General features: G+C 40.8%; 1 protein-coding gene across 10 annotated transcripts in view; it reads left to right on the top strand.

Annotated features, from left to right (window-relative positions):
* GRIP1 (glutamate receptor interacting protein 1) overlaps positions 1-21,583 on the top strand; it is a 308,043-nt gene that overhangs the window by 279,167 nt on the left and 7,293 nt on the right. For 8 of the 10 annotated variants that reach the window (XM_058023639.1, XM_058023644.1, XM_058023635.1 and 5 more), the window contains 10 exons: positions 1,435-1,504; positions 1,769-1,914; positions 6,510-6,654; positions 7,692-7,831; positions 7,995-8,183; positions 10,819-10,972; positions 12,678-12,878; positions 15,268-15,379; positions 15,525-15,569; positions 17,985-18,218. In XM_058023639.1, the coding sequence (XP_057879622.1) occupies positions 1,435-1,504; positions 1,769-1,914; positions 6,510-6,654; positions 7,692-7,831; positions 7,995-8,183; positions 10,819-10,972; positions 12,678-12,878; positions 15,268-15,379; positions 15,525-15,569; positions 17,985-18,218 (1,436 nt within the window). The remainder of the gene's footprint in view (positions 1-1,434; positions 1,505-1,768; positions 1,915-6,509; positions 6,655-7,691; positions 7,832-7,994; positions 8,184-10,818; positions 10,973-12,677; positions 12,879-15,267; positions 15,380-15,524; positions 15,570-17,984; positions 18,219-21,583) is intronic. The other 2 variants (XM_058023637.1, XM_058023646.1) reach the window with 1 other exon arrangement.

The raw sequence follows: 21,583 nt of genomic DNA on the forward strand, positions 1-21,583 counted from the left end.
GGCCAGTTGAAGAATACTAAATGTGCAAAACTAATTAGTGCTTTCAGGAGAGCTGAGAGTGTTTTACCACATGGCAATGTTTTATTATCAGCACACTCTTTGTTAGCAGTCCCAAAAGTCTGTCTGTGTTCACCACATGGAGCGCCTCTTGGGCAGAGCAGCTGTAGGTGTTCTTCCCAGAGGTAGACAGCATGTGCCACACAGATGTCTAACAATGTGTCTTCCTCACCCTCAAATTCTAAGGTGACTGCTTGCCATATCAGATCTACAGTGCAGTCTTCTGTCAGCAAATGGATGAACCCTCCAAAACAATGCACTCAGCGAAGCCACTTAAAGTAACAGTCCTTTGGAAATAGATAGTGATCACTGTTGACTTCCTCTGGTGTGTTTAACTGCTTCCTAGGCAGCTGAAGGTCAAGCAAAATTGCAGAGTAAATTTCCTGGCCAAAGGAAACTTGTCAAATACTTTTACACAAGTTGGTAAAGAATCGCAATGCCTGGCGCTGAAGAGCAGAGCATGTTTTTTAACCATGAGAGACAGATAGCAAAATTGACCATTAATGTCAGATTCTTCCAAAAAGAGATAAGTGTGCAAGGAGAGTGGTGGGAGTTTTACTAAACTGCCTGGAATTGCAGTTTGTAGTAGGCATCCCCAGTACAAAGTTAGGAAAAGTCCACAATTCTTATGGTCCGGCAGCAGTACAGGGGGGCAAGGTTACTCTCACCAAAAGAGGCACAGGTTGCTTCAGAGGAAGCAGTGAGTTACAGTGAAGCAAACATTGGTGTGCTGTGAGCTACACCTGTGCAAACCTGCTAATAGTGTATCAGCCCAGTGGGGTGTGTGGCCACTGTCCACAGCATCAGCTTTATTGGAGTGGATTCCTCCTTCTCAGCCAGGACACCTTACCTTCACACCTCTGCCTTAAGCACTGGATGGGACACAAGTGGATGGAAAGAATGTGGACTAGCCCACTCTAGATATTTTGCCAGAGCAGCTCTGTTGGACAGGGATATGGTATTACAGGATTTATTCTGCCAAAAAATCACCATTAGTAGTTGCACTGAAAGATTATAATGACAGAAAGTCTTTCTTATGTGTTACAGCTGTGCAGAATTTTATGATAGATCACTGGAGCTGTACTGTGGTGTCTTCACATGGCTCAGTCCTGGTCTAACCCAGAATTCAGACATATCAGGCTAAGTTCCCTTTGTACCACCCACTGGAATTCTGAAATTTTCTAATGTTTGAGGAGTATCCAGTCTTGCCAGTATGCTGCTGGTGTTAGTTTTCACTTCAAGTTCAGATAATTTAGGGGTAGGGGAGGAATATGACGCAAGTAAGGAATGTGTAGGAAGTACTGATTTACGGTCAAAATTAGTCCATCTGCGCATCTAGAAACAAACCCAAATGTCTGTATATATTCTTTATTACAGCTCCATCAAGCAGAAAACCAGGGGACCCTCTGGTTATTTCTGATATCAAGAAAGGAAGTGTTGCTCACAGGTAAGACTCCCAAAAAAGCTCCCAATAAAAATCTGTTTATGTGTGTAACCAGCCAAATTCAAATTAAACAGAGAGAGCTTGTAAGAGACTGTGCGCTTCTTTTTTAAATAAAAACTTCTGTGAAAAGTTAGAAAATAGAAGGCATTATTAAGAAATAATTATCCTAAAAATCCATCTTGTTTCTATAATAATATTTAGACCTTCCCAGATACCTTCCTGTTAAAGTTACTTGAGTTTCATGTCAGCTTGTTTGCTTGTTTGCAGGACTGGGACACTGGAACTGGGTGATAAGTTGCTGGCAATAGATAATATTCGCCTTGACAACTGCTCCATGGAAGATGCTGTCCAGATCCTCCAGCACTGTGAGGACCTTGTAAAGCTAAAGATCCGCAAGGACGAAGATAATTCCGGTATTAGCAATGACTATGGCAGATTCCTGTGGATTTTCAGGATTTCTAGAGCATAGGGGATTTCATTTCAATTTTAGTGAAATGTTTTTTTCTGAACATGTCTGGTTTATGCTAATGATAATCAGAAAATGTCACCTAAAAAGAATTTTAATGGTATGTAAAGTGTTGAATTTTCTCACTGGCTATATTGCTTGCACTGCAAAATTAGGTCTTCAGTTCAGTGAAAAGACAATTGGCCCTCAGGTGCAGCCATATAAAGTTGATCTGTTTCTTACCAGAGTATTGGGATTTTCTCTGCTTTTAAAATTGGAATCATGGTTAGCAAAGCATGGATCCCTAGGCTTCAGTTCTCCAACAAAGTGGTGTAGTGTGTGCTTTGTCCATAAACTTAAAAATTTGACTTTTGACAAGGTAAGTAGTACTTTACACACTGTGCTGGATATCTGATGGATGCCATGTCTGATCAGCCCAATGGAATAATGGACTTGCCATAATTTTCTGCACCTACATGTATTCATAGTCTTGTGTCTTCCCCACTGTGGATTCCATAAGAGCAGAATTTCTACCTGGAGATAATAAAGTGAGTTCTGTTATGCACTGTAGGGCAAAGGAAGTAAGACAGTTATAACTACTATTACTGCTGGTGTTTATATTACAGTGTTACACAAAAGCACAAAGTGGAGATTCAGTTCTCTTCAGCTCTTTTTGTAAAGAGCTTCTCACAGCAAAAAGGCACAACCTGCCACACTTTATTATTTGAAATTAAGTGCAGCTGTTGAAGTGCTGTTTAGAATTGCACTTGAAGGCTTGTTTCCTTTTTCTTTCCCCCTCCTAACTGATTTTGAAAGCAAACCAAGTATCTTCTCAAGTATTATAGTACAAAGCAAAGGCAGCTGCATTTAGTACCTTGTGCAAATGGTCGCTGTAATTGAAATGGGGATTTCGGTCTCCACTCATGGAAAATAAGATCTTTGCTCTCTTAGGTATTGCACGCCATGGTATCTGGTACAGATTTTAGTCTCTGTGGGATTCTTATACCACAGTTTCCTTTTACACACTCTCATTGCTTGATATGTATCTGTATCAAGATTCTCACACAGTGTTTTATCCAGACATGATTGGTGTAACTGAACAATTCAAGTGTAACTGGACAGCTACTCAGAAACCTACTAAAAAAAATTCTTTGTACAAATTATTCTTGTAAGAGTTGACTAAGTGTCAAAGTGTAAACGAAAGTAATTATAGCAGATTTGAGGTACTTTGAAATTTAAAATGAGTGAGTGTCTCCTCAAATGTTAAAGAAAAATTATTTAGTGGTATAACAGTAGCAAAGGTGTAATAAAAAGTATATCTCAGTTAAAATAATTCTTTTTGTGTTTGCCATTAATTTACTTATGAAAGTTTTTTTCCTCACAAAGGAAGAAATGTGCTGATCAAACTCAACAGAGGAAAATAATAAATTCCCTGAGAAAATACAAGCCTAATGCTGATTGATGAGTAGGCATGGAGCACTCCAAAGTGTTTTGTAAAGCACAGAATAAGATTAAGATTTAAACTTCTTTTTATTTCTCACGGCATGTTTTTTTGAGGAAGGTGAGGCAGAGAGTGGGGCTCTCAGAGCTGTGTTCCTCTGAGCCATCGTGCAGCTGAGGCCGCAGCAGGGTGAGGCATGTCAGGGCTCCCCAGATCCTGCTGCTCTTTGCCCTTGTCACTCTATTGCTCTGATGTTGTTCTGATGAGCAAGAGGCCACTGGGCACAGCAGAGCCACTGAAGCACAGAGGATCTACTTTCATTAAATGTGGTTTCCAAGAATTAGCCACAAGAATTGCATCACAAGAAAAGAAAGATGGAAAATCTCAAAAAGATGAGACCCATAACCATAGTACTTCAGTTATATCTTCTCCCCAGATGGAGGTATGCTTCCAACAATTTTTCCTTTTCTTCTTGCCAGCTTCCCAAACTGAGGACAATCTTAAATCCTGATTAACCTCATAGCTAGCTCCCTTTCTTGAATATTACCATTCTTTGCTTTCACATGGCAGAACTGGCCTTCCTGGTGAATTCAGGCCCTGTTCTTGGATAGCTCAGCCAATAACATTCTGCCAAAAATTGTCTGACCTACAGCTAACCAGAAACAGACGTAATGGACCAGTCTCCTTTCCAGTCATTCACTCAGATCTATGGACTTCCAGCTCTCATGTGGAAGGGCTGCTGATTGTTAGTAACTTTTTATTCACTTTGTGTATATAGCAGGGAAATGTTAATGTTGTGTCACTTGTTAGCAAGTGCTGGCTATTGCATTTTCAGCTAGCTGGTGTGTTACTTTCCACCTTTCAGCTGAAGCCTTGTACCCTGTCCATGCCACCTCTGGATGAACAGTGCCAGCATTAGACCCCAGGGGATTTGTGGTTGTTCATAAATGCTTAAAGCAAGCAAAGCTGCCCCTGTTCTGCTGTGCAGTGGCAGCGTGCATGCCAGCCCACTGTGAGCCACACAGGGGCTTCCAGTGACATCTGGGGACCTGGGTGCTTCTGGGAAGGGCATGGCAAACAAAGTGCATGATGTGAACTGTGCCACAACCCTGATGGCAATGCCCCAGGATGGCACAGACCCCCTGTGTTCTTTGCTGAATGAACACCACTAATGCTTCTCTCCTTTGAGCCTCTGTGTGTAGCTTTTTCTGTACGTGGATAGCAAGGAGGACATAGAAGGAGAAGGTGGGGGGCTGAAAATCTAAATTTTCTGAAAATTGGGAAGAAACTTAAGTAGCTTCAAATGTATTAGTGTTCCTGCAGTTCTGCCTAAAGTACCACGTTTAGTATTAGAAGGAGGCAACTCTTTGAGCCTTTGCTAGTGATGTAGGTTTGGGGTTTTTTTTTTTCCCTTTCTAAGCTTTTCTATCTACAGGAATTACAACATTTGAATTTTCTAAGTTGTTTTAGTTTTAGTAACATTTATGGAATGTGCATCCTAGACATTTTCCACATTCACTGAACTGCTTAAAATGTCATTACCCACAGATCTAAGAGAATTTGTCCACCAGACCAGTTGTCCTGGCTGAATTCCAATATCAGAACATGAGCTAGAAAGCATTTGTTACTTTGAGGAGAATTCTGGCATTTTAAATTTTAAAATATTACTTCACAACTCAAAGATGCTACAGTTGATTGCTCTCCTTCTGTGGTTAGGATTTTTTTAATAATATGTAAAGAGTATTGTATAAATACAGGCACTTATCTTGTTGGTGAAATGCCTATTGAGTGTTGTTTAAGGAAATGCATTGTATTTAAATTTACTCAGTGATGGATTCTTTTCCAATTCTGATAATTGTTTGGTGAGATAAAACTTAAAAATAACTTCAAAGTTCAACTTCAAATTACTTCAAGCAATATCATTAAATAATATCTAATGGACTTACTATTCAGTTTAGTTGATAATTCAGTATACAGAATATATTTTTGATTCTGTTACAGAAAGCTCAAAAGATGTCCATCAAAAACATGGACTATTTACAAACACAGCTGCTCATCTTACAATGACTTTTGAATTTAAGAAAGTTTGGGTTTAAAACTTTTGAATTACCTTTAATTTTAAATACCTTCTATTCAGTTCAAGAAACAGATGAGTATCAGTATTTATACCATAGTAGTAACTTGCCTTTTCTCTAATAATGTGACACTGTGGCAAATAAGGACAACAGCCTCCTGGTCTGCAAGAGGCAGAGCCTGGCCAGCAGGTCCAAGGAGGTGATGCTTCTCTGCTGCTCAGCAGAGCAGAGGGATTTCTGGAGTGCTGGCTCCAGTCCATGGGCTGCCCAGCGCAAGACAGACATGGACAGACAGTGGATGAGGTCCAGCAAAGGGTCACAAAGGTAATGAAGAGGCCAGAGCATCTCTCCTCTGAGGAAAGGCTGGGGGAGATAGGACCACTCAGCCTGGAGAATCTTATTAGGGTGTATAGATATCTGGGGGGAGGGTGTAAAGCAGACAGAGGCAGGCTCTCCTCAGTGGTGCCCAGTGGCAGGACCAGAGGGACTGAACACAAACCTAAACACACTGCGGTTCTGTTAGTGTCAGGAAACACTTCTTTACTTTGAAAGTGACCAAACACTGGCACAGGCTGTACAGAGAGCTTGTGGGGTTTCTACCCATGGAGAAATTCAAGAGCCAGCTGGACACAACCCTGGGAAATCAGCTGTAGTTGGCCCTGGTTGTCCAAGGAGGTTGGACAAGGAGGCATCCAGAGATCCTTTTCAACTTCAATCAATCTGTGATTCTGTAACGAAATAGCCTTAAGTTCTAGTTTGATAGGAAGATCATCTAAAGATTTTAAAGAGAGTAAAATTTAGTCTTAACAGAATGAGGAGAGTTTTTCTATCAACTTGTTTTTCTATCAGCTTTTGGTAATAAAAAATTGCATAATAGGTAATTTTTGTTTTTTAGAAAATAATCTGGTAGGATATGATTAAGAATTGTATCTGAGATGTGATCCTTTGAAAGTGTTGTTCGATTACCAGTCACTAGACTGAATATGCTATTTTTTTCATTCCTTCTTTCATAAGAAATCAATTGCATCCCCTTGGCATTTATTGCAGATGAACAGGAGAGCTCTGGAGCAATTATTTATACTGTTGAGCTCAAGCGCTATGGTGGGCCTCTTGGAATTACAATCTCTGGTACTGAAGAGCCCTTTGATCCCATAATCATTTCCAGCCTTACAAAAGGAGGATTAGCTGAAAGGTAAGTTGGAAAGAAAATAATTTTTAATATTCCCTCTGCCAAAATAGAGGTTTGTTTTGTTTACCAAAAAAACCTGATTTTCCTGGGTTAGCAATTGATTTTTTTTATAATTCTCCCAAATCTGAGTTCCTAATATTTTTGCTGTTGTTTTTTGATCATTGCCAAGCTCCAGGAGCACAAGCAGGATGTACATACAATACAAGGCAGAGGATTGTGTATTATTATAGATCACCAAGGAAAACCTATATCAATCCAACTGAGCAGTTTGAGTAACAGGAACATTTTAGCAGTCTTTTAAAACCAATAGGGTTGTATAATGCAATAAATAAAGAAAGCACTTCATGTGTGCGGGTTTATCTGAACTCATCATACACTTATCTGCTACTGCATCTGCATGTGCACTTACATACACCATAGGAAGTGTTTTCAGAGGAGCAGAAATGCTCCTCATGGTAAGTGATAGATAGAGAATAATGAAAATGATCAGGATTTCTGTCACCTGTCATTTCTCAGATTGAATGAGTCGTTGAAATTTGGTGGTTTCACCTTTGGTGGTGGTTTCAGAGAGAAGGTTCAGCACACAAAACATGATACTGTGCACAGCCAGAACCATTTACACAAAAATAATTTATTTTCTTTTCTTGATTGACCCATCCTGAAGGCCAGGTTTGTGAAATAGCAGTGTTGCTTGCTTACAATGTTATGAGACTTCTAGAAACTTGACTCAATTTAGGATTTACTAAGCTGTCTGAGATTGCTCTTGAGCAGGTGGGCTGCAGTGAGTTTCATCCACAGGTGATTAACTCAACTGTCACAGTAACAGAGAAATGCACATAATGCCTCAGCTCTGCTATTGTCACTACAACAAAGGTGACTTGCTTTAAGCATTTCTAACAAAAGAATTACTCTGTGACACAGCAGTAAAAGCAAAATGAAAGAAAGGGAGATGAGACTTTAATGCTCCAAAATGCAAAGAAATTGCCTTTGTTGCCTTTTACTCTCTATTCTCAATGTTTTATTTCTCTTTCTTTTTGTAGGACTGGGGCAATTCACATAGGAGACAGAATCCTAGCAATAAATAGTAGCAGTCTGAAAGGAAAACCTTTGAGTGAAGCCATTCATTTGTTACAGATGGCAGGAGAAACTGTCACCTTGAAAATCAAGAAGCAAACAGATGGTGAGTGGGGCCAAGAGTACCATCCATGGTCCTTAATGCACATGTTACTGCAGATTAACAAGCATTTAGCCATGGAAAAGCTTGGTGTCAGGAGTAAAAACCAGATTCTCAGAACTGCAGTACAGCAAGGATCAACACCTTTTTTTTATATAATCCTATTCAGCTACCAGTCCCAAGAAATTTTCTGTGCCTGTGGGTCACGTGAGTGAGCTGAGTGATGCTGAAGATGAAAGCTCTGCTGCACAGAAATCTGGCAAGCTCTCAGACATCTATTCCACTGCAGTGCCAAGTGTGGACAGCGCAGTGGAGTCCTGGGATGGCTCTGGTATTGATACCAGCTTTGGAAATCAAGGTACTGTCAAAAATACAATCGACATTTAAGGCAGGAATTATTGCCTTCCTGGTTGACCTTCCTTTGCCCTAAGTAGAACTTTTTTATCTGTACTAACTTTTAACCCTGTACTTTATAATGTGCTGCTGTCTCATTATGACCACACATCTCGGCAGGCAGCATGATTTCTTGCACTTGGCTGGCCTCAGATTCATTCTTCCAGGAGGATGTGATGTGTTACAAAGCATTTATCAATACATTAACAGGCTTTTGTTAGCTTTACTGGCATCTGAATTGCTTGGTCCATAGCTCATCCACAACTAAATGAGTTTATCCTTCAAGTACAGATCAATGCAAGGCGCAGAACACTCTGGAGATGTTCATGAGTTTGATGCCCATATGCATTAATTTTTAAATGACAACAGATTTATTATAAACTGCTCAAGGGCAACATTAGTCATTGCCTATAATTTGTAAATCCTTTGCTTCTTCCTCATTCCTGCAGTATTAACACCTAACTCCCAGGTGTCAAAAACAATAATTCCATTTAAAGACATGATTTTCTATAATGATAATTTTTTCACCTCTCTCTGACTATTGTTTTATATAGGATTTTCAAATAATTTCAATTTGTAACACATATTTATTTAGGCAGTGAAGGATATAGACATCTTGTAATATTTATTCTTGATAACAAGAAAAGTAACTTACACACAACTTCAGTGTTTTATTTAACTCTTTTAAAAATGTTTCTTCCCATAGTAAAGCATGTATTCCCATTACCTGGGAGGTATTTGGACAGATAGATCCTTACTTCAAATAACTTTTCCGCTGGAGTTGGAATTTGGATGAATTTGATCCCTTTCCTTAACTGTATTGGTCAGTTTACCAAAATAAGTTGTATTAGATTTTCGTCTGGTATTTTTGATAGGTCTAAGGAGAGCTATTGCTGAATAAGTGCCAGGATGGTAATTCTCATTTTCTGGATGAATTGAATGTATTTGGAGCAAATTGTTCAGCTATGGAAAGGATTGAGGCGCAGAATGCTTTCCAAAGTACTGATTATTTGGATTCTGTGCCAAAGCTGAACCAGTACCTCAAGGCAGCTTTTTCTTTAACTCCCTTGAAAAAATCAGCCCAGACTTGACTGCATACATGGCACCTCTGCTAAACAGCCTGAGTGCAACCAGATGTGTGCCTTTATCCCTTGGTGTCGTGGTGGCCCCCATTTTTATAAAAGTTCATTCTGTCTTGACCCATCAAGCTGAGTTTGGCTTTGCTCCAAACCTTCTTGGCAATAAGCACAGACTAAGCAAGTTGAGGAGTTTGGGGGATGGTTCTGCAGCACCAGATAATGCTTTATCCTATTAATTACCAATTTAATGCTGGTGAGCTGTCTTTTCTCTCCTTGAATTAATACCCCATTTTGTACCTTTGTGTTATGTGTCTGTTTTACTAATCCGGAGCCTTCCCCACACAGCAGTCACATTCCCCAACCAATACCTTTCCTAGAATCTGTGCTAATATCTGCCAGTTTGCTGGAAAATACTCACAGCTCTGTAGGTACACAGCATTTGAGGGAGACAGGTCTAGACTGATTTTGGAAGCAAATTACCCTCTTTAGAGGGGGGCAGCAGTGATAACAATAACACTAATCCAATATGCACAATATGCACATCAAAAAACACCAACTTTTTTAGTGTACAGAACCAAAAAAGTAATATATCAAGGTGCAGTATATTACATGTATGTGTTATATATGTGTATGTGTGTATATATACATACATACATGCACACATACATACATACATACATATATAGTGTATATGTTATGTATATCATTTCCACCATAATGGATTTTGCTTACTAGATCAGCATCAGCTTGTGACCCATTGATCCATGTGTTCTTCTTGATACATCACTTGGAAACTGCTTCCTACCCGGAATTCAAATTACACCTGGTTTCAGTTAAAGTACTATTGAAATAGTACCTGCTTTGCTAGTATGATAAAAGCACCCAGAAATAAACTCTTCAGGTCTAAAAGCCATGTGATGCCACTTACACAGCCTTGAGACACTTAGAAATGGGTGATAGAGATGGCGTATATTGGTCCTGGGAATGTGTGCCCATTGTAAGACAGATCTTTCCTGAGCTCTCAGAGCCCTAGCAAAAGGGCATGTGAAAAGCCAAGTTCATGGGATATTTTAATGCATCTTTGGAAACTGTTTTCAACACATGTGAAGCGGTTTTCTTAATAAGTTAGCTTTAATTTTGGGCATGTTGCATATGACCATGTTAACACGTATTTAACACATCCATAACATGTGATTTATTCACTACTGTTCAATCTAGGATGTTGAATGGGAAATTGATAAATTGTGGTAGTATCTAGAACTAAATATAGAAGCAGCTGAGACATAAACAGTAGGAGAACAGTGTTAGATGTATTTAGGATTTTGCTTTCAGTGGACTTTCACAAGAGAAACTCTAGAGCATGCCTAATTCCAGACATAGTCTAGGTCAAACAATCTGGCTACAGAAAAAAATAAGTTAACAATGACAAATTCAACAGTTCTTGAGAAGCCGGCTTCAGAGGTGTGCCTTCCTGTCACTTCAGCATATGCATTGCTGCAAATTAGTAATTCCTCTTTTTAGGACACACCTATCAGGCTTCAGGATACAGCTTCAATGCCTACGAGTGGAGGAGTCCCAAGCAGGGCAGTTTGTCCCCTCCCGGCAAAGCACGGAGTCACCCGTTCCACGATCCGGGGCTCAGTGACGACGAGTGGGACCGACCTGCAGCAAGCACGTGAGTGCCAGACCAGTGTCTGTTCTCTGGCCTGCAGCTGCAGCACTGCCTCAAAAATGAACAACACTACCTGTCTTGAATGAAATTATGTTTTCTAATGAAGTTACAGCAGACACAGTATACTTAATGAAACTTACTGGGATGGATTAGTGGTCTTTATGGAGGATTATGATGCCAACACTAAGACACCTATATTTATTTCAAGTTACTTCAGCCTATAAAACACAGCATTTATCCCTTAAGAATAAACAAACAAAAAAATTAGGGCATTTCCCTGGGCAAGTTTCAGAAAAAATCTGATCTGTTTTCCACTCCACAAAACTAAACCTACAGATAATGTGGCTGAAGACAGCTGGTGTGTTAATCTTTTGTCTTCTATGAAAATTCATTTTGGTTTGGGCAAAGAAGCACAAATTGCAGTCTTCTTCCATAAATGCTTGAGACATTCACATTCAGTAGGAGTGATTCAGTAGGAGTAAAAAGTGATCCAGGTACAAATGTCTTGTCCAAACTATTGGTATTTTGCCATGCATTTATTCCTTCTCTCCTGAGAAGTAAATCTCATTTTCAGTTTTTCTCTGCAGACAAAAGCATTTCCTGAGGGAAAAAAAATTACTTCACAATTCCTGGAGATAGTGAAAGACCCAAAAATCTATCTTCTGTTCTAAGTTTTCTTTTCTTTTGGATTTGTTTGTGGATCCACTGCAGAGGCTTGGGTAATTTCTGCCAATGAACAGTTCTTCCTCAGATGTGGGAAGACAGGCATGTCCTTCATGAGAAATAGACTTTCTTGGTGTGCCAGCACAGCTACCCTGAAATCCCAGTCTGTGAAAAATTCAAGTTTGGTATCAAAAAAAACCCTTCCTGGTGCCCATATAAACACACTGGGTAAGGAAATCCATGAGGTCCAGTCTGTAAGCTTTGAAATACAAATCAAGGCAAAGATTAGATGCTGCTTTCAGAATTTGAATGACAGACCCTCTGATATAGCCCAAAGCTTTGTGGCATTTTGTCTGGAGACAAGCCTGGCAAGATGGCAGCTAAGATATGAGCAAGTGTGAATTCCCAGTCCATATCCAGCTCCTTTGGTCCCTGCTGCAGAAGCACACTGCAGTTTTCATAGGCTAGTAGTGGACAGTGTTTGATAAAGGAAATCAGATCGTTTTCTTCATACTGGCTATTTTTGGTAGCCTAATATTTTTAGTTTAATAGGGTCTTTATCCACAGTTACAGCCCATATTTTGTTTCTCGAATGCAGCCATGATTCCAGAACACCTACTGTTTTGCAGCTATGTAAGTAATGGGCTGAAAAAGTTGATGAGCAGTGAATCAGGGAGATGGATTGTAAAATACAGAATCTTCTAAATGAAAAGCATGTGTTCTATTTACCATTTTAAAGCACTGTTCAGCAGAAAATATGCACATTAAAGAGTCTTGTTCTGCTTGTCGATGTGACTTACACCTGAGAGATACAGTACACATTAAAATAGCCATTACTTTAATGCTGTATCTGTAAAATGGATGGTGCCACATCTGATGGTGTTGCTATCCCAAATGCTGGAGTGTTTGAGAAGGCTGTGTCTGTTCTCCGAGCCTGTTATAGGAATCCTCAGAAAAAGCACCACTTTTCTTGTAGTTCTAGCTAAACAACTTCTCTCCCTCTCTAGCTGTAGAAAGTAATTTTTTCTTACCTTTTTTTGTGTAGCACAGCTTCCAAGAATGCGTGGCAACAGAAGGAGACTGAGACATTGGGAGAGAATCAAGAAAACCATTTAAAGCAAACATCTGTAGAAAGATCAGGTGGAGAGAGCGTCAGGAGCGTGAAGAAAGAGGGAAAGATGTGGAAAGGTTCCTCTGGAGGGCAAAGGAAAGGTGGGGGACAGCTGGAAGAGTGGAATACTTCCAGGTAGGAAACCAAAAAGTGCACAGAAGTGAGATCCAGCTGGGCTGAGGCAGAGGTGGGGGGCAGGGGGTGTGAAAAGACAAGGGAAGAAAGGAAAATCATTTGAAATGAGAAAAACAGGGTAAAAGCAGAAAACAACCGCATTAACTTGCTGTCGATTGACAGAAATTTCAGTGGGCAAGCAAATGAAACCAGAGAGCTTAAACCACTCTCTAGCCTGGTGTCTACCTATCACTGGCAGGTAGGACAAGTCTGTTACAGTTCCTGCTCCAGAGAAAATGTTTAACACATTAAAACATCAATGCTTACAGGAACGAGTCTGCCAGATCCAAGAACCTCCTGATTAAGAAAACTAAAAAACACAAAGTTTTTGTCTCTCATATGGGAGTGAGAACCAAATCAGATACCCATGTCTTCATTATCTGTCCTACTGCCTTTCCTTCAGTCTTTTTATGTATCTATTTCTGACAGCTCTTTAAAAAAGCGTCAGAAAACCAAATATGTTCATTATGGATCAAACAATATTTCATATGTTTTAAAATCAATCCCTCAGGTTTTAGATAAAAAAGACATCTAGGTAAATTGTTTTGGTACCTCTTCTGGTGTTTTGGTGTAGTAGCTCAGCTACAAATTACTCATGTGGCTGTAATAAAGATGCAAAAGTTGAGATTTCACACACCAGGAGACAAGACTCAGAGAAAGAGCACAAGAAGAGAGGAGAGCTGAAAAAGAAATTGTTTCCACTAAGAAGTCCAGACATAGAGGCATCATGATTTTCTGTTTCACAGAAGTCAGAGAAGAAATGGACCTCCAGTTCTAGGAAATCCAGGTTTTTCTGTCGCAGACAATTGCCTCAAATTATCCTGTCATTAGCTTAAGCTCCATTTGATATCATTAATGTGCAATATAATAAGAGATATTGTAATGGATAAATTAATCTATATTCAAAATTGACTGTTGAAAGTAGTACATAGATTTATGGGAAAAGCTCATTTCAGAAGTCAAGGATCTTTCTAAAATCATGTTTTAAATACTTTCTTGTCTTGCCTGGGAGGAATTGCATCTGTGATCTGAGTAGGTATTCTTGCCATTGCTGTATCTATTGCAATATCTTAGAAGAGACACTGATGCTAGGTGGAGAATCATTGCAATAAGAGATTGAAATGGCTGACCATTGTCTGCTTGACTGATTGTAGCTGTAAGAAAGCATCTCTGAGGCAGAGTATCATGTGTGTGAAGCATTCAAGCTGTCCTCCCTTGTGCTGGGCAATTCGCCTATTTAAAAGCTATTCTGTAAACAGAATTGCATTCACGCTATTCTCAGTAATACATTGTTTGTCAAGCAAGGCCTCAGATGCTTCCATAATAGTGTTTGCTCTGTTTATGTGCTGGTTAAGCACCACTAGCTGCAGTCCATGGGCAGCTGCTCCAAAGTAACAGCTTGCTGCCACCAAAAGGGCAAATTGTCACTTTCCTTCCTCATCCTTCTTCCCCTGTGCCTTTCACATAATCAGCCCTCTCCCATGCAGCAGCTCTGATGCTTGTGTGAACCTTTATGGAGCTGCTTCCCCTTGCTAAGGTAGAACCCCCTCCTGCTTCCCTCCCTGTGTACACACATACACTGTAAAGGTGTTGCTTTGGGCTGTGTCACCGCAGCCCAGAGTGGAGGTTTTTGTCAGACCTCGCTTGCTGAGCAGCTACCCTAAGCACCACTGTTACCAACATCTGCTCAAGAGTGCTTTTAATAAGGCTTTGGGTGCATTTATGAAACACCAGAAACCTAAGTTTCCATGCAAGACAGTGGCATCCCTGAAAGTTTCTCTGTGTTTATGTATGAAATGATTGGAGCAGTTTCTGTTATGGCAATCAGGTGGGCTTAAATTGATAAATGCAGCTTAGGCTGAAGGAATCAGGTAAAAAGCACCACCAAGCCTCTTTTGAAAAATGTTGCTTGCAAAAAAAAAAAAAAAAGAGGACTCTTTCCATATTGCCTGGGAGAAGTCTGTGAGGTTGAAAGGTTTTATTGCAAATATTTGTTGCACGGAGCAGCTCCGCACACAGCTACTGGTTAATTCATTAATTTTCATAGGGAGGTCCCAGTTTCAATCCAGTAAAAATGTGTATTGAATTGTTCTTGGAATCCATTTATCTCCTTACTGAACAACTCGCTGCTCAGGTCCTGCCAGCTGCTAGTGACTGCCAGGTTATGAGAAGGCTTGTCTGTCATGTGCTCTGCATGCCCATCCGGCCTCTCCTGGTCAGCCACTCTCCCACTCTCCTGCATAACCTTGTGTCATTCAAGTTGCAGTCTGTGGCAAGGCACGTGTGTAATATATATATTTTTAGAGGGGGGAAAAAGTCCACATTTTTTAACTTCTCATTGTAAATCTAGCTTCACAGGTACCCATGATAACACCGAGGCTGACCAGGAGGAAAATTTCTGGTCTCAGGCTCTGGAGGATTTAGAGACCTGTGGCCAGTCAGGAATTCTGAGGGAACTAGAGGTAGAACAATCTTAACCTTTCTTTCCAATTATAGAGAAATATAATGGTTTTGGTTTGGTTTACATTCATTTTATTTTCTCCTTTTTTTCTTTTAAGTTGCACTAATCACACCAATTCATTTAAAAGCTTTAACCCCTCTCCACAGGACAAGGCTGACAGGCGTCTGTGTTTGAGAAACATGACTCTCTTGGTACCTACCCTTTACCTTTATATTTTTGCTTGTGCAGCTGCCTCCCCTGCCCCTAACCAGAGCTGTTTTCTTTTGTGCAATGCAACCAAAATTCTGTGAACATGTTCACCCCAGTGCTTTTGACTTGCAGCTTCTGCTGTGCATAACCATCGATGCTGTCCGTACAGGCAGCAAATGGCACAGAACTTCTAAGTGGGCATAACCTTCCTGCAGCAATACATTCCACTCGCTGACAGATGCTTCATGCAGCTTTTCTTAGCATGTTGTAGGTTGTCTTTTAAATTGAAACTTAATTTGATTAAGATGAACATAAAAGAAAATCAGCTTCTCAAAATGTTTACCTGTAATCGTACCACTCTGAAAGAGAAAGAAGCTGGCAATGTGAGAAATGTTCATTATGCGGCAATTTTTTCACTGTGTAACAAATTTCCATATTTCATCCTTAAATTTATTACAAGTCTAACCATACTTTGTGTTAGATTGTGCTGAGGGCATCGGGGGAAGAAAACAGAGACAGAGTAACTTGGGAGTGTTTAATTGTCTAATCACCTTTTCTCTAAGTTATCTAATCACAACAATTACCATTATACTGCCAATTAAAGCTACAGAATGAAAGGTGCTAAAATATTTTCTTTTATGTTCTTTTAAATTCCTGGAGCTGCAAAACTGGCAGAATCTCATTTTCATTTTTATGTTATATAAAGTCCTTTAGCAGCCAGGAGGAATGTGAATGGCATAACTGGGTGAAAGTTTTTCAGTTCAGATTAATCTACTTCCTCAGATTTATGGCTTTTGTATTGCATGTTCGGGTAGCAAAATGTGATTCTCATATATTTGTTATTGAAAACCAGAGAAATGTAGGAGAAAATGTTATACTGGTTTAATTCCATAGTTAGATATGGTTTAGTACTGCAGGCTTCTCTTGCAGTTTTCGGTATTCAGAGCATAATAAAAGGATATGGAAATAGATAATTTCAAAAGAGAAATAGGTCATCCATGCTGACCAGAATTCAGTTATTTCAACACACTGAATTTTCCTCAGCCTTTCACGAAAGTGAAATTCAGAACTGTAGATGTACCATTTATAGCATCGCCTTGTTGCACAACCCCCAGCTCTGAAAAGAAAGCCAGACTCATTCAGTGTGACAGGATGCTGAGAGTGGCCATGTCTCTGCTTTATGAAGTGCCATGGTGTAGTCAAGGACTCCTTATCATTTTTCATTTCAAGGTCTTCAGCCAAAGAGCAAAGAAGGCTGTTGTTTGCCAAGTTCTCTGGCTGCTTTTGCTCCATCAGCCAGTAATATCAGTCATTACTGAGCACAAAAGAGTGTTATGGCTACCATCCATTATCTTATAGTGAAAGTAGTGCTGCAGCTGTGAGAAGGAAGGGTGACAGACATGCTCACCAGAGTTAAAGGCAAACATTTATTTGTCTGTTTTGCCCTTATTTTTTACTTCTCCCATTCAAGCAGGCTGTCTGCATCCAGTCCCAGTCAGAGTTCAGGTTATGGTCTTTAAATTTCCCTTTCCAGCTGTCCATCAGAAGAGATAATAAGTAGGAAATTTAGAAATTTAGCACACCCTGTGCCCACAGTGGCTGTACCAAGTGCATTTGCCTCCCATTCCCCAGAGCAGAAAATCTTTCCCAAGGGTGAAGGCTCATTGCTGTGCATGGATTCTTTTAAAGTTCAGTCTGTTCCACACAGTGGGCGAGGTGACTCCCATCATCATCTCTCATGATTTCATGTATTCTTGCATCTAAAACAAAGGGCTTTTACTGAGATTAAAACCAGCAGTGAGACAAGGGCCAGTATTAGTATTAGAGCTAAGGCAGCCACTTTTGCAGTGTGCATGTCATGCAAAGTTTCTTTCCAGGCAGTGAGCTCACCTGCGCTGAGTTTTCCCTGAGCTTGGGTAGAGCCAGGCACTCTGCCCATGCTGCCTCTAGAGCTACCTACAAATTCTGCTGGCTCACATACTTTTACCTTGCACACACAGTGTGAATTGTAAATGCCTTCCTGTAGTTCCAATTCCAGCAAATGCAATTATGCCACAACTTAGATGTTGTTTTATTTATGTGTAAAATATTTTTAAAGTAAGCAATTGCACTACATACTCTTCAGTCTGCCAGGGGACTGGCTTACAAGCACAGCAGTTCTGGTGCTCAGTATTTTAGTTTGAAATGCCATCTGAAAACTTTTGCCCATAGGGTTCATATATTGTTATTGTGTTTTGTTGTGGTCTTTATTTTATAGTGACTTGCAAGCAGATTGAACATCTATCCTCTTGCCTTTTGCTGTGCCCTGAGTGATTGTGTTCTAACAAAGAATAGAGGTGTTTTTCCTACTGCTATGAATTAACCGCTTACTTAACCCACATTCTCTGTTACAAATAACCTGTTCATTAATGCTCTAGGCCACAATCATGTCAGGAAGTACAATGAGTTTGAATCAGGAGAACCCACAGCCACGTAACCAGCTGGGAAGACAAGCCAGCTTCCAGGAAAGAAGTTCTGTAAGGCCACATTACAGTCAAACTACTCGTAGCAACACATTGCCATCAGATGTGGGGAGAAAGTCCATGGTTCTGAGAAAATTTAAGCAAGAAATGAAAGAAATCATGTCGCCAACTCCTGTGGAGTTACACAAGGTCTGTAATTTTTTTTCTGACAGCTTTGAAATAATATATTCAGCACATGAACTCTAATTATATGGCAACACAGTAAGCACTTTTTATAATGACTCCACAGATGTAATTTGGGGGCCATGCATATTAGTTCTTACAAACACATTAATGATAGATCCTTGTGGGGGAAAACAAATGAATAAGATGCATCCTTGTCTACTATTTCATTTTACAATAAATCCTCAAAAGGCACTGCTCTTTTGAAAGGAGCATCCACTGGTAATTTGAATTGACAGGACCAATAACTCTTCTCCACAAAATGTGTTCATTAAGAAAGCAAAGTTTAATTTCTAGAAAATACATTTCTTCAGGAAATTACTCAGGAGGGTTTGGGGCTCCCATAGGTCCTTTTTTAAATTAACACTCATTTTGAATCAAATACAAGGAATCCAATGTACATAATATAGAATGTTATTTCAAATTAGGTATTGCTTCTTTTTTCTTTATAATTCCTTTGCTCTAGAAAGGATAAATAATCTTCAGACTATGCAACTTTTCACTGCTCAAGATGGTTGGAATCACTCAGTGATATGGAGGTGGCACTGCATTCCTAGCAAGTACTGGATAAAGGATGTTTGGATATGCCCAGCAAACACCAGACCACTTTAGGTCTCAAGTCCAGTGAGGCCATAAGAGCAACCAATTTCCAAAACATCAAGGGACATTATAATGCGGTTCTCCCTGATGGGAATGAGCATCCCATTTCCTGCACCCACCTTCCTCCCAAAGGTCTTGGATCTTTCCAGAGAGGAGGCAGAATACAGGGATATTTCATTAATATGTCACCTGGTCATTCTCCAGAGGTTTGGGTTGGTTTCTAAGCCCTGTGGATTTGCCTGAGTTTGGTCTGTAGTTCAGTTGAGTTCAGCAGTGTAAGGACTTGCTGAGCATGGGCTAAATGAGTGTTTATAGAAGGTAGTAGAGAATTGATCTCATATATGGTAAATTAAGTCATTGCCAATGTATATGATCAATAAGGATGTGTTGGGATAGTTTTAAGCTTCTCCTATTTCCAGCTTGATGTGATCAGTGGAGTTAGGTACTGGGCTCAGTTTTTCTGAGTGGTGAATAAATGTGGAATAGAAAACCAAAGTATGCCAGTAGGCATTTCACAGTGTGCTCACATTCAGCAAAGGCACAGCTCTGGATTACAAAGCCAGCCTTACATGCTAAAAGAAATCATTACCTCGAAAGGAATTCTGAGATTTCTGTTAATGACTCAGTGGTATTCTGTGATAGTAACTAGCTGTTGAGTCCTGAGCAGTACCAATAACCTGTCCATGAGCTTTCTCTTGCTTCAGCTGACTCTTTTTAAGATTGCTTTGACCTTCCCTTGGAGTAATTTCCAGATTTTTTCAGACAATATACCCACTTTTCCCCTGTCTGCTGAAGTGATGCTGAGTTTGCTTTTACTGTCTGTTCTTTCACCCAGAGAAGAGTCATTTCCTCTCTAAAACATCTAAATGTTGAACCTGTACCAAGGATTTTCCAAATCCTTACAGTCATTCAAGAAAAATAGAAACTAGTGACTGGATCTTATGCTCTGATTCCCCAAAGTGAGGTTGTACCCCTATGACACATGCAGGTTAGCCCAGGCAGCATGGACTGCTTTTTACCTGAGCAAGTTCTCACTTGTTAGTTTTCCTGCTGGTTCTTGTGTAGCAGTGTGCCTGCTACTTTCTCTCATGTATTCATGTTCATTTTTTGTATTGGACCTTTAGTTTAATACCCTGTTCCTTTGGACAGCTTATTCAACCAGAGGTTTCCAAAAGAGCTGCAATGCCATAGGAATGACTTCACTGTCAGAGAAATGCCTTGGTTGAAGTATTCTTCACGTATCCTCTTGCTGGCAATGTGTTCTGCCCTCTGCAGGGGACTGAAAAATAGGAAGACTTGGGAAAATGTGATGGTATGGGCAGTTCTGAGATACAAGCTAGGACACAGCTTGCCTGAGACCTCCCTTGGCAGATTCTCAAGCCCATACTTGGCTGAGCTGTGCCAGTCTCTGGGCAGGGCAGGTGCCACTGTGCTGTGCCACTGTGACCCTTCTGCATCCCTGCTGAGGCAGGAGGGCAGGTGCCACTGTCCTGTGCCACTGTGACCTGTCTGCATCCCTGCTGAGGCAGGGCCTGGGTGCCACTGTCCTGTGTCACTGTGACCCTTCTGCATCCCTGCTGAGGTAGGGCCTGGGTGCCACTGTCCTGTGTCACTGTGACCCGTCTGCATCCCTGCTGAGGCAGGGCCTGGGTGCCACTGTCCTGTGTCACTGTGACCTGTCTGCATCCCTGCTGAGGTAGGGCCTGGGTGCCACTGTCCTGTGTCACTGTGACCCGTCTGCATCCCTGCTGAGGCAGGGCCTGGGTGCCACTGTCCTGTGTCACTGTGACCTGTCTGCATCCCTGCTGAGGCAGGGCCTGGGTGCCACTGTCCTGTGTCACTGTGACCCGTCTGCATCCCTGCTGAGGCAGGGCAGGTGCCACTGTCCTGTGCCACTGTGACCCGTCTGCATCCCTGCTGAGGCAGGGCCTGGGTGCCACTGTCCTGTGTCACTGTGACCTGTCTGCATCCCTGCTGAGGCAGGGCCTGGGTGCCACTGTCCTGTGCCACTGTGACCCGTCTGCATCCCTGCTGAGGCAGGGCAGGTGCCACTGTCCTGTGCCACTGTGACCCATCTGCATCCCTGCTGAGGCAGGGCAGGTGCCACTGTCCTGTGCCACTGTGACCTGTCTGCATCCCTGCTGAGGCAGGGCAGGTGCCACTGTCCTGTGTCACTGGGACCCATCTGCATCCCTGCTGAGGCAGGGCCTGGGTGCACACAGGTCAGAGCTCACTCTGCAGCAAAGCAACCTGAATTCTTCACTGCTCCTTCCTTCTGCATCGCATTCACCACCTGTGCTCTTGAACTGTCCGTGTCCTGAGGAAAATAGGATTGAGATAAGTGTCCTACAAATCTCTTCAAACATTTGTTCTTTATGGTTTAATAACATTTAATTTAGCTGGATAGTGTATTGCTATATCAGTACCCAAATTTAATGAATGCCTTTAATGATTTTATCTACTTAGATAATAATATAGATTAATATTTTTCTAAAAATCATAGCAGACCATTTTTCAGAAGTTTCATAGAGCACGCTTTCCTCTGAGAGCAAAAATATGCACTAGGATCAGATAATTTTTCAATATTATTATTACAAGTAGTCATTAACCTAAAATTACATTCAGTAAAATATCTCAATAGCTGATCTGTGCAAGATGTATGAATTTAAATTAAGCATTTTCCCATAGACTTGAGAGGGAGAAGAGGCATAGGCACAGACTCAAAATGTATA

The sequence above is a fragment of the Melospiza georgiana genome, chromosome 4 (assembly GCF_028018845.1).
Source record: "Melospiza georgiana isolate bMelGeo1 chromosome 4, bMelGeo1.pri, whole genome shotgun sequence".
In the NCBI taxonomy this organism is placed as follows: domain Eukaryota; kingdom Metazoa; phylum Chordata; class Aves; order Passeriformes; family Passerellidae; genus Melospiza; species Melospiza georgiana.